Source organism: Danio rerio, chromosome 15, assembly GCF_049306965.1.
Source record: "Danio rerio strain Tuebingen ecotype United States chromosome 15, GRCz12tu, whole genome shotgun sequence".
Taxonomy (NCBI): Eukaryota; Metazoa; Chordata; class Actinopteri; order Cypriniformes; family Danionidae; genus Danio; species Danio rerio.
The window spans coordinates 50,493,207-50,505,000 of record NC_133190.1 but is presented as its reverse complement, the minus strand read 5'-3'; the positions used below and the strand labels follow the sequence as shown (position 1 = coordinate 50,505,000).

The 11,794-nt window shown below is 39.2% G+C and overlaps 1 protein-coding gene and 1 long non-coding RNA gene across 3 annotated transcripts in view; one reads left to right on the top strand and one right to left on the bottom strand.

Moving 5' to 3' along the window:
- Window positions 1-9,924, top strand: part of LOC137487798 (uncharacterized) — an 18,054-nt gene extending 8,130 nt beyond the window's left edge. Inside the window, exon 3 of one of the 2 annotated variants that reach the window (XR_011006541.2) lies at window positions 8,527-9,924. This is a non-coding gene — a long non-coding RNA (uncharacterized lncRNA). Of the gene's footprint in view, window positions 1-6,256 lie in introns of both variants that reach the window. The other variant, XR_012391131.1, reaches the window with a different exon arrangement.
- zgc:153039 overlaps window positions 225-11,794 on the bottom strand; it is a 67,899-nt gene continuing 56,329 nt past the window's right edge. Inside the window, 4 exon segments of the mRNA NM_001430896.1 lie at window positions 225-1,354; window positions 3,775-3,921; window positions 8,523-8,697; window positions 9,499-9,691. Of these exon segments, the coding sequence (NP_001417825.1) occupies window positions 438-1,354; window positions 3,775-3,921; window positions 8,523-8,697; window positions 9,499-9,691 (1,432 nt within the window). The 3' untranslated portion in view covers window positions 225-437.

The window sequence follows — 11,794 nt, the reverse complement described above, 5'->3', positions numbered from 1 at the left end:
GAAAAGCACCAGAATTTTCCGGAATTTTCAAAATCACTTTTTGTTTTTGTGAAAATGTTACTAAAACGATTCTAAAAAAAATAAATAAAATAACTTTGCATTACAAAATGTTTTTCCTTAATCAAGGATAATTCCGGTTGTGCTTTCAGAGACGCAGCATTCTAAAACATGTTGGAATTCCGATAAAATGGAACATCAAAGGAATGTTGACAGTTCTGAGCTCAGGTGGGAATATTTGGGAATATTCACTCGTTACATTCAGAAAGGAAAAGCTCAAAAAGAAGGTCCAGGAATGGAAAGGGAAGGAATGGTAATCCATGATCTATACCGTCATCCGAAGTAAACATGTGAAGTGCTAGAAACAATAAAAAATGAAAATGTAGGAAAATGTATGTTTTTCCGGAACTTTTGTTTAGGAATAATCTAGAACAGGAGCATTAGAGGTCAGTGGTGATGACCGGCGTGACCCCGTGGATCAAGAGCGTTGGGCCCAGGTCCCGGGTCAGCAGCTCCAGCTGATTCAGATAATCGCTGTATCGGCTCGTATCCGCAGGGGGGCGGGGCAAATATAGAAAGCGGACAGCTGGTGGGCGGAGCTTCTGCTCCAGGATCAGCTTATTGACAGCCTGTAAATACTCATCCGACACTCGCGAGGTGTTACTCGGAAAACTGTTTGAGAAGAATTTATCAGCCTCGACCCCGCCTTCTTCGCTTTCCAGCTCCTCCTCTTTTTCATTTCTATCCAATCTTGTTTGCCGTTGCCAATGAAGCGCCACTTCTGAATCCCAGGGAACCGTACATATGTCCGCCTTCATCCGGAGATCCTTCAACAGGTGTCCGAGTTTCTGCTCAGTCCCCTTTAGGCTCCGCCCCTCCTCCACGCATAAAAAGAGGCGGAGTCTCGCTTTCTGCCACGCCCTCGTCATGTTGAGAATGCAGGCGAGTTGAAGTAAAAAGAGTGAGCATGTGTCGACATACGCAGCGCTATCAGGACGCAAGAGGTTTACCGGCCAAACGTCTACAAATATCGGACCCTGCAGAGCGTGTGTATGATCGAACTGACCAAAATACCGCGCCAATGCTACATTTTTCAGCATTTTAACTGCGTCTGCGATTATGCAAACGTATTCCTGAGGGCCGAGAGATTTCCCGCCCCAAACCGCACCCCTGCCTACAGCCACGCCCCCTCGCACTGGCGGGAAATGAAATGGCGGCTCGTCTTGGTCTTCTGGGTCTTCGTTTTGAGAGGAATTGTCCAAAAATTTGCTCATGGACAGACTGGAGTCCTGGAGCTGGTCCTGAGGCGAGGCGTCATCATAGAAACCCAGAACAAGAGTATTGGGTCTCATTCCACCTGCAGACGACAACACACACAGACACAAAAATTACAAGCTATAAGTTACCAGGTAATTAGTAATTAGTAGACCCACATGAAATTTTTAGCCCATCGTTGAGTCTATTTATTTGCTTGTGTAAATTTGTGTACATTTATATTTATTTAGTTTTTAATTGACAAGTATAAAAATATAGTTGATTTTTACAATATACACCCACTGGCCACTTTATTAGGTACACCTGTCCAACTGCTCGTTAATGCAAATTTTTAATCAGCCAATCACATGGCAGCAACTCAATGCATTTAGGCATGTAAACATGGTCAAGACTGACTTTTGCAGACATGGTCAAGTGACTTGGTCAACGTGGCATGGTTGTTGCTGCCAGACGGGCTGCTCTGAGTATTTCAGAAACTGCTGATCTACTGGGATTTTCACGCACAATCATCTCTAGGGTTTACAGAGAATGCTCCGACAGAGAGGAAATATCCAGTGAGCGGCAGTTCTGTGGGCGCAAATGCCTTGTTGATGAGGCCAGAGGTCAGAGGAGAATGGCCAGACTGGTTCCTGCTGATAGAAAGGCAACAGTAACTCAAATAAGCACTCGCTACAACCGAGCTCTGCAGAAGAGCATCTCTGAACACACAACACGTCCAACCTTGAGGCGGATGGGCTACAGCAGCAGAAGAGCACACCGGGTGCCGCTCCTGTCAGCTAAGAACAGGAAACTGAGGCTACAATTCACACAGACTCACCAAAACTGGACACTAGAAGATTGGAGAAACGTTGCTGCTCTGATGAGTCTCCATTTCTGCTGACACATTCGGATGCTCGGCTCACAATTTGGCCTCAACAACATGAAAGCATGGATCATCCTGCCTTGTGTCAGCGGTTCAGGCTGGTGGTGGTGGTGTAATGGTGTGGGGGAGATTTTCTTTGGGTCCATTAGTACCAATTGAGCATCAACGCCACAGCCTACCTGAGTATTGCTGCTGACCATGTCCATCCCTTTATGAGCACAGTGTCTCCATCTTCTGATGGCTACTTCCAGCAGGATAACGCAGCATGTCATGAAGCTCAATCATCTCAGACTGGTTTCTTGAACATGACGATGAGTTCACTGTACTCAAATGGCCTCCACAGTCACCAGAGCTCAATCCGATAGAGCAGCTTTGGGATGTGGTGGAGTGGGAGATTGGCATCATGGATGTGCAGCCGACAAATCTGCAGCAACTGTGTGATGCTATCATGACAACATGGAGCAAAATCTCTGAGGAATATTTCCAGTAGCTTGATGAATCTCTGACCTGAAGGATTGAGGGGTCCAACCCAGTACTATTAAGGTGTACCTAATAAAGTGGCCATTTTTCATATTTTCTGTCTTTTAGTAGATATATTAGATAAGAGACTTGCTTTGTTTATTAATGAAGTATATCTAATTAGATTTGCATTATAGACATTGAAAAAACTTAATATATGAAATAAAAAAAATACCTTTTAAAGTTTATAATATTTAATTCCACATAAATCTGCAGATTCTCAGCAGAATTAGCAAAAAATGTCCACAGATTCTGTCTGGCCCTAGTTATTAGTAATTACTAAAGTTATAGTAACAAATAAGCTTCTTTTTTCTGAGTTTGATTGTAATGTTATAAAGTGTCCCTTTGATAAAGCAGCTTTGAAACGATAATTATTGTGAAAGGTGCTATACAAATAAACTTACCTTGAATTGAGTTAAATAATGGATGAGAAAATGCATAAGAATTTGCATAAATAATTACATAAATTATTATAAACAGCACATAAAAGTGAACATAGAAATATAATGATAATTACAGGTAAATAAAAATATGTACAGGTTAAATTAAATAAATTAGTAGGAAAATGAAACGTTTATATAGGTAAAATATGAAATATGTAAACAAACTGTGCATAAAATATAAAATAAGAAGTATTTTTGGCACAAGTAAAAGTTTTGCATGAAATTAAGTGAGTTTCTCCCTAAAACAAGCAAAGTGTGACAATAAATAAATTATACAAATATTTAAAAGTTTAACATGACAATAACTTATAAACTGCATACATATAAATATATAAAATAAGGAAATGTATATATATATAGTTAACCTTTTTAATTTAATGAATGTATTTAAAACAAAAAGCTCTATTTCTAAAGTAGTAAGTATACACATAATAACAGTAAAATTAGGCAAGATTATGCATTTAAAATAAAAACATAAATAATAACCCTTTTGCATACTGCTTGTGATTGACTGACTTAATTATCCCAAGTGCATTAGCACATGCTTATTAAAATATAATGCATATTTTAGCTGCTATTCCAGCTAAACAAGCTGATATGCAGTGTTTGTGATGCAGAAGGACTGCTAGTGTTGTGCTGAACTCAGATCTCCTGCTGTAAGTGTGTTTTTTCGCTCACCGAGGCCTGATATGAACAGCAGGTGTTGAACTCCATGTCTGATAGAGTCGGCCAGCGTGAGATTAACAAACGCTTTAATATTCAGATGATCCACCAGAGACAACCAGGAGTCATACTGAGCCTGCAGAGGATCAGACGGCAGAACGTCTGCAGAGAAACGCACAGACAGAAACAGTCGGGTCACTCGCAGATTAATATTCATGCGCCGCATGGGACTCGCCGGCTGCCAATTACAGCAATCATCATTCACACGATGCACAGCTCAAATAATTCAGTGTCCGTGTGCTTAAAGAGCAGGACATGTGTGCTATTTCAGAAGGTCCGAAGATTATCTACGGCAACAGGCTTAAATGCATACGAGGTCAGAAAAGTATGGAAGCATACAAGTAGCAAAATTTAGTTCCAACATGGAAACAGCAACGAAATATGCAAAATGGCAACTGAATATGCAAAAATGACAATGCAATAGGCAAACCATGGCAATGGATAATGTAAAAAGGAAATGCAATATGCAAAACTGTGGTGGAATATGCAAAATATCAATGTAATATGTAAACAGCAATGGAATATGTAAAACAGCAATTGAATATGTAAATGGAATTTGCAAACATCAATGCAATATTCAAAATGGTAATGGATTATGCAAAACGACAATGTGATGTGTAAACAGCAATGAAATATGTAAACAGCAATGTAATATGCAAAATGGCAATGTAATATGCTAAACATTAATGTAATATATAAATTTAATATGTAAAATGCCAATAGAATATGCAAAGCAGCAATGTAATATGCAAAATGGTAGTGGATTATGTAAAAAAAATGTGATATGTAAAACGGCAAAAAAAAGCAAAACGACAATGTAACATGCAAAATTATGTAAAAAAATTATGTAAAAAGAAATGTAATATGCAAAACAGTAATAGAGTATGCAAAACGACAATGTAATATGCAAAATGGCAATGTAATATGCAAAGCAGCAATGTAATATGCAAAATGGTAATGGATTATGTAAAAAGAAATGTGATATGCAAAACAGTATTAGAGTATGCAAAACGACAATGTAATATGCAAAATGGCAATGTAATATGCAAGACATGAATGTAGTATGTTAAACTAAAGTGTAAATATGGAAAACAGCAATGGAGTATGCAAAACAGAAATGAATTATGTAAATAGGAAATGGAATATGCAAAACAGCAATGGATTATGCAAAACATAGCAATAGATTATACAAATCGGAAATGTATTATGCAAAATGGCAATGTAATATGCAAAACACCAATGTAATATGTAAATGGCACGTGAATATGTAAAATTGGAATGGAATACGCAAAACATCAATGATTACGTTAAAATGCAATGTATTTTATAGAAATGCAATATAATGTGCAAAACAGCAATAATATATGCAAAACGGCAATGTAATATGTAAAATGAAGAAGGAATTTGCAAAACAGCTATTTAAAATGTAAAACAGCAATATGATTTGCAAAACGGCAATGTAATATGTAAACGGAAATTTAACATGTAAAATACCAATGGAATATGCAAAGTGGCAATGCAATATGCAAAATGGTAATGGAATGTGTTGAAGAAAATGGAATTTGCAAAACGACAACATTATTTGTAAAATGGCAATGCAATATGTGAAACAGCAATCTGACATGCGAAACAACAAAGGAATATGCAAAACTGCCATGATTTATGCACAAAAACAATAGAATATGTAACAAAGCAATGCAATATTCAAAACAGCAGTGGAGCGTGTAAAATCTCTGCATCTGAAAATCATTACATGGGGTGGGTTTTGTTGTATGCTTCAGATGACAATCCACTAGAGGGCGCTGTCTATATTTTTGCGAATATGAATTAAGTTACTTAAGGTATGTTTTGTTGCATGATTTGAAGACAAATCCACAAGAGTGCACGGCCTACATTTTTGGAAATATGAAATAAATTAGTTCAGGGGTGGCCAACCCTGTTCCTGGAGAGCCACCTCCCTGCAGATTTCAGTTGCAACCCATATCAAACACACCTGAACCAATTAATTAGGGCCTGAACACCACGTGATAATTACAGGCAGGTGTGTTTGATATGGGTTGCAACTGAAATCTGCAGGAAAGAGGCTCTCCAGGAACAGGGTTGGCTGCCCCTGCATTAGGGTATGCTTTGTTGTATGTTTTGTAAACTACTAGAGGGCGCTGTCTACACTTCTCCAAATCTGAAATGTGCTACTTAAGATACATTTTCGCTGTACGTTTCAGAGACAAACCCACTAGAGGGTGCTGTCCACATTTTGGCAAACCTGAATTGCATTACTTAATAATTGTATTCTACATTTTGGAGACAAATCCACTAGAGGGCGCTGTTTACTTCTGACGAATATGAAATATGTTACTTAAGGTATGTTTTGTTGCATGTCTACACTTTTATAAAACTGAAATGTGCTACCTAATGTACCTTTTGCTGTATGTTTCAGAACCCAATCCACTAGAGGGTGCTGTCTACTTTTTGCAGCTATCAAATGCGTTACTTATGGTATGTTTTATTGCATGTTCTTGAGACAAATCAATTAGAGGGCACTGTCTACATGTTTTTAAATTGAATTATATTACTTAAGGTACATATTGTACGTTTTGGAGACAAATCCACTAGAGGGCGCTGTCTACACTTTTACAAATCTGAAATGTGCTACTTAAGATATATATTTGCTATACGTTTTAGAGACAAATCCACTAGAGGGCGCTGTTTACTTCTGATGAAAATGAAATATGTTACTTAAGGTATGTTTTGTTGCATGATTTAAAGACAAATCCGGAAGAGCGCGTGGCCTACATTTTTGCAAATCTAAAATACACTAGGGTAAGTTTTGTTGTATGTTTTGTAAACATATTCACTAGAGGGCGCTGTCTACACTTTTACAAAACTGAAATGTGCTACCTAATGTACTTTTTTGCTGTATGTTTCAGAGACAAATCCACTAGAGGGTGCTGTCCACATATTTGCAAATCTGAATTGCATTACTTAATGAATGTATTCTACATTTCGGAGACAAATCCACTACATTTTTGCAAATCTGAAACACATTAGGGCAGGGGTTCTCAACTGGTTTAGCTATGGGACCCACATTTTTACATGGTCATCAAGCCGCGACCCAAATTTTTAGAAATTATAATACAATTTTAGGAATTATAATTAATTTGTATTTATTTGTTAACATAAACAAGTAGTGACAGATACATCATAAGAAATTCACCAAGACTTACAAATAAACAATATTTTATTGCTGTCTTTTAACAAAATGGATCAAATTATAGAAATATTACAAAGTAAACACGACCAATACAGTTAATAATAAACTGTCAATAAAACATGTTTCTGGTTTCTAAATGTTTTAATTTAGAAGGTTTCATGCCCTCTTATTAGAGCACCTCACTACATATCACACTGAGGCTTTAAGTCTTTTTTGTCGTCTATATATATATATATTCATACTTTACATATTCAGGGTCGTACTTGCGATTCGGCAAATTTGTTGCAACAATTAAATAAAATTTCACATGTCAAACGGTAGGGTTGTCACGCACGCATTACAAAATAAAAGTCCGGTATAAGCAAAATAAGTAGGCCTACAAATTTGTACTTTTGTTGTTTTTTTTGACCACACACTCCGCGACCCACTGAAAATGTTCCCGACCACCAGTTGAGAAACACTGCATTAGGGTATGCTTTGTTGTATGCTTTGTCAACAATTCCACTAGAGAGCGCTGTCTACACTTTTACACATCTGAAATGTGCTACTTAAGATACATGTTGCTGTACGTTTCAGAGACAAATCCACTAGAGGGCGCTGTCCACATATTAGAAAATCTGAATTGCATTACTTAATGAATGTATGCTACATTTCGGAGACAAATCCACTAGAGGGCGCTGTTTACTTTTTGCGGATAAGAAATGCGTTACTTATGATATGTTTTATTGCATGTTCTTGAGACAAATCAATTAGAGGGCGCTGTCTACATGTTTGTAAATCTGAATTATATTACTTGAGACAAATCCACTAGAGGGCGCTGTCTACACTTCTGCAAAATAACAAATTGTCAATATTGTGTACTGTTAGTCCCATAGATTAAATGCTTTCAGACTGAGACTTTCCTCCAGCTTCCTCAGGTATGAGACGGGATTGTATGTTCATTTTTTATTTGTTGTATTATATAGAATGACAATGGCAATCCGCGAATCTGAAATACAGTAATTAGGGTACATTTTGTTTCATGTTTTGGATAAAAATCCACTAGAGGGTGACGTCTACCAGGTTACGGATCTGAATTACGTTACGTATAGGGGACAAATCCACGGTAGGATGCTGTCTACACTTCTGCGAATCTGAAATACGTTACCTACATACCAAACTGTCAATATTGCGAACGTTACACCAGTAGCCTAAACTCAATCAGTCTGAAACTTTAAATAAAACATTAATTAGGGTGTGTTTTGGAAAAAAAATCCACTAGAGGGTGATATCTACACACTTCCGAATCTAAATTACATTACTTACGGTACGTTTTGTTGCATGTTTACATTACTTGAGGTACATATTGTACATTTCTGAGACAAATCCATTAGAGGGTGCTGTCTACACTCCTGCGAATCTGAAACATTTCAATATTGTGTAAGAGCCATAGCGTAAACGTTATCAGGCTGAGACTTTCCCCATACGGGTTGTGATTGTGTGTTTTTTTTACCCAGGTCTCCGAGCTGCACGTGTCCCAGCACATACAGGCCACTCTTCTTGATGTGGTTGATGAAAGTGATCAATCCCACGCTGGACCTGGGGTTCGACACCATCAGCAGCACCTGAGGCCTCCAGAACTTCACATGATCCTTACGCACATCCAGCATCAGCAGGTATTTACGCACCTGAACAAACACACACACACACACACACACACAAAATCAAATAAAATCATGTCTTGATGTTGACTGATTTGATGAGGACAGTGCGGTCTGACTCTGCTCAGACTAAAGTGTCATCACTGAACAGAAATAATGTCCAGTATAGAATATAAAGTCCTGCTGCAGTGGAGACAGAATGAATATTGTGTCTGACTCCATCATGAGCTTGGAGGACTGCATCCATACATCTCTGCACTGACTCACATCACTGATTAATAAAGTCATCTGGAATGAAGAAGAAAGCTTCAGCAGGACTCCCAGAGCTCATCAAGACTCTTTGTGTTCATCTTCAACACCTCCTCCTTCATCTTACCCCAGACATGCTCAATAATGTTCATGTCTGGTGACTGGGTTGGCCAATCCTGCAGCAGCTTGACCTTCTCTGCTTTCAGGAGCTTTGATGTGGAGCTGAAGTATGAGCAGGAGCGCTATCCTGCTGGAGAATTGTGCCTCTCCTGTGGTTTGTAATGTAATGGGCAGCACAAATGTCTTGATACCTCAGGCTGTTGATGTTGATCATCCACTCTGCAGATCTCTCGCACACCCCCATACTGAATGAACCCCAAACCATGATGTCTCCTTCACCAAACTTGACTGATTTCTCTGAGAATCTTGGTCCATGCTGGTTCCAGTTGGTCTTCTGCAGTATTGGTGATGATTGATGCAGATCAACAGATGATGCATCGACCTTCTGCCACTTTTCCTAATAGTCAACTAGACTGATCAACTGGTGTGTGTACTGGTAGAATATGTGTGTGTGCGTACCTGGTGGAATATGAGGGCCTGGCTGATACATCCCCAGCTGCTGACAGGACTCAGGTAGTGTATGAGCAGCAGCAGCAGCAGCATGAAGGCGATGCTGGCGGAGGCGTAGATGGCGTTAATCAGGAACATCATCACTGCACAGCCAATGATGCCCAGAACACACGTGTGCCAGGTGAAATACCTGAACGTCGGCCTGCACACATACACACACACACACACTGTTAATTTTAAAGCATACTGATGTACAGAGCATGCAGAGAGTATTGATAGCGCTTCACTTTCTCCACATTTGTTTATGTTACAACCTTATGGATTAAACTGATTGATTTCCTTAACATTCTACACACAATCCTCCATAATGACAATGCAAAACAGACTTTTAGAAATTGTTGCAGATTTATTAAAAGGGAAAAAGCTGATAAATCACATGTACATCAGTATTCACAGGCTTTGTGTGTGTGTGTGTGTGTGTGTGTGTGTGTGTGTGTGCGTGTGTGTGTGTGTGTGTGTGTGTCAGAAAGCCTCTGCTTGAGCTTCACAGATGTGGTAAATGCACTAATTATCAGAACTGAAGCATTACTGATCTATAATTTGTCCATTACAGCAGAAAACAGCTGAAACGTGACTCTGACGTGTGTGTGTGTGTGTGTGTGTGTGTGTGTGTGTGTGTGTGTGTGTGTGAGAGAGAGAGAGAGTAGAGCTGATGCTACACTCACAACACAAAGAGAAAATGGAGAGAATACAAGCGCTGTGTGTGTTACAGACGTCTCCCATTGTCATCCGAACACACAACAACACACACACGCACGCACACAACTGAACAAGAGCACTGACTACATGTGAATTAAACATACACACGTCCTAACACACACACACGCACACCCACACACACGCACACACCCACGAACACGAACACACACACACACACACACGCACACACACGAACACGAACACACACACACACACACACCCACTGCAATGCACAGGCACACACCACATAGAAAAATGCAGACACACATGCAAGTGCACACAAACACACACACACCAAATACAAACACATAATACTCTGAAATGCACAGACGCACAATATGTTACACACAAACAAACAAACACTTACAGAAACAAATAAAAGTACACAAACACACACACACACACTCACAAAAACACTCATACTATAAATACTAACCCTGACTTGTATACACACAAATACAAACACAATAATAGACACATAATAGACACAAAAATGCAAACTCTCACTCAAACAAACACTCACGTTCTCATGTGTTCTCTCGCTCGCTCACACACACGCTCACATACACAAACACGCTCATGCTCATGCTCACACACACACACACACACAAAGACACAAATAAAAACAGACACCCAGAAGCACACCTAAATAAAAACAAACACAAACACACACACACACACACTCAGAAGCACACCTAAATACAAACAAACACATAAACACACACACACACACACACACACACACACTAATGTCGCATCTGAAAGCATCTCTCAGCGCTGTTCAGGTTTGAGCTTCATTAACAGCTAAAGATGTTTGTAGACGCTGCAACGGGTCAGAGATCAGTGTGTGTGTGTAAATAACAATAAGCACATCTGTGTTTGTGTATGTGTGTGTGTGTGTGTGTGTGTGTGTGTGAGAGAGAGAGAGTCATTATGACGGCAATTACGACTTTGTCTTTAATGGATTTTATCTTTGCGCAGGTCAGTGAGTGAGTGTGTGAGAGTGTGTGAGTGTGTGTGTGTGTGTTTAATAGCTCTTATGAAGGTCAGAGTAAATCAATCCAGGCATCCAAACAACAGCAGAGAAAGTGTGTCCTGGCCAAACTTCAGCTGAAGATCAACAGAAATGAGCGACTATTATTATAATTATTTCTGAATGAAGGATATTTTAGGATTTTATTATTTTGCCTGACATTAACCATCCTGAAAATGTCAGATGAACATCATTTCCCTCGCAAATTCCTCTCATTATTGTATTGCATAAGGATGGACATTTAGCAAACAATTTAAAGACTCAATGTGTACACTCACCGGCCACTTTATTAGGTACACCTGTCCAACTGCTCATTAATGGAGATTTCTAATCAGCCAATCACATGACAGCAGCTCAATGCATTTAGGCATGTAGACATGGTCAAGATGATCTGCTGCAGTTCAAACCGAGCATCAGAATGGGAATGAGAGGGGATTTATCCAGTGAGCGGCAGTTCTGTGGGCGCAAATGCCTTGTTGATGAGGCCAGAGGTCAGAGGAGAATGGCCAGACT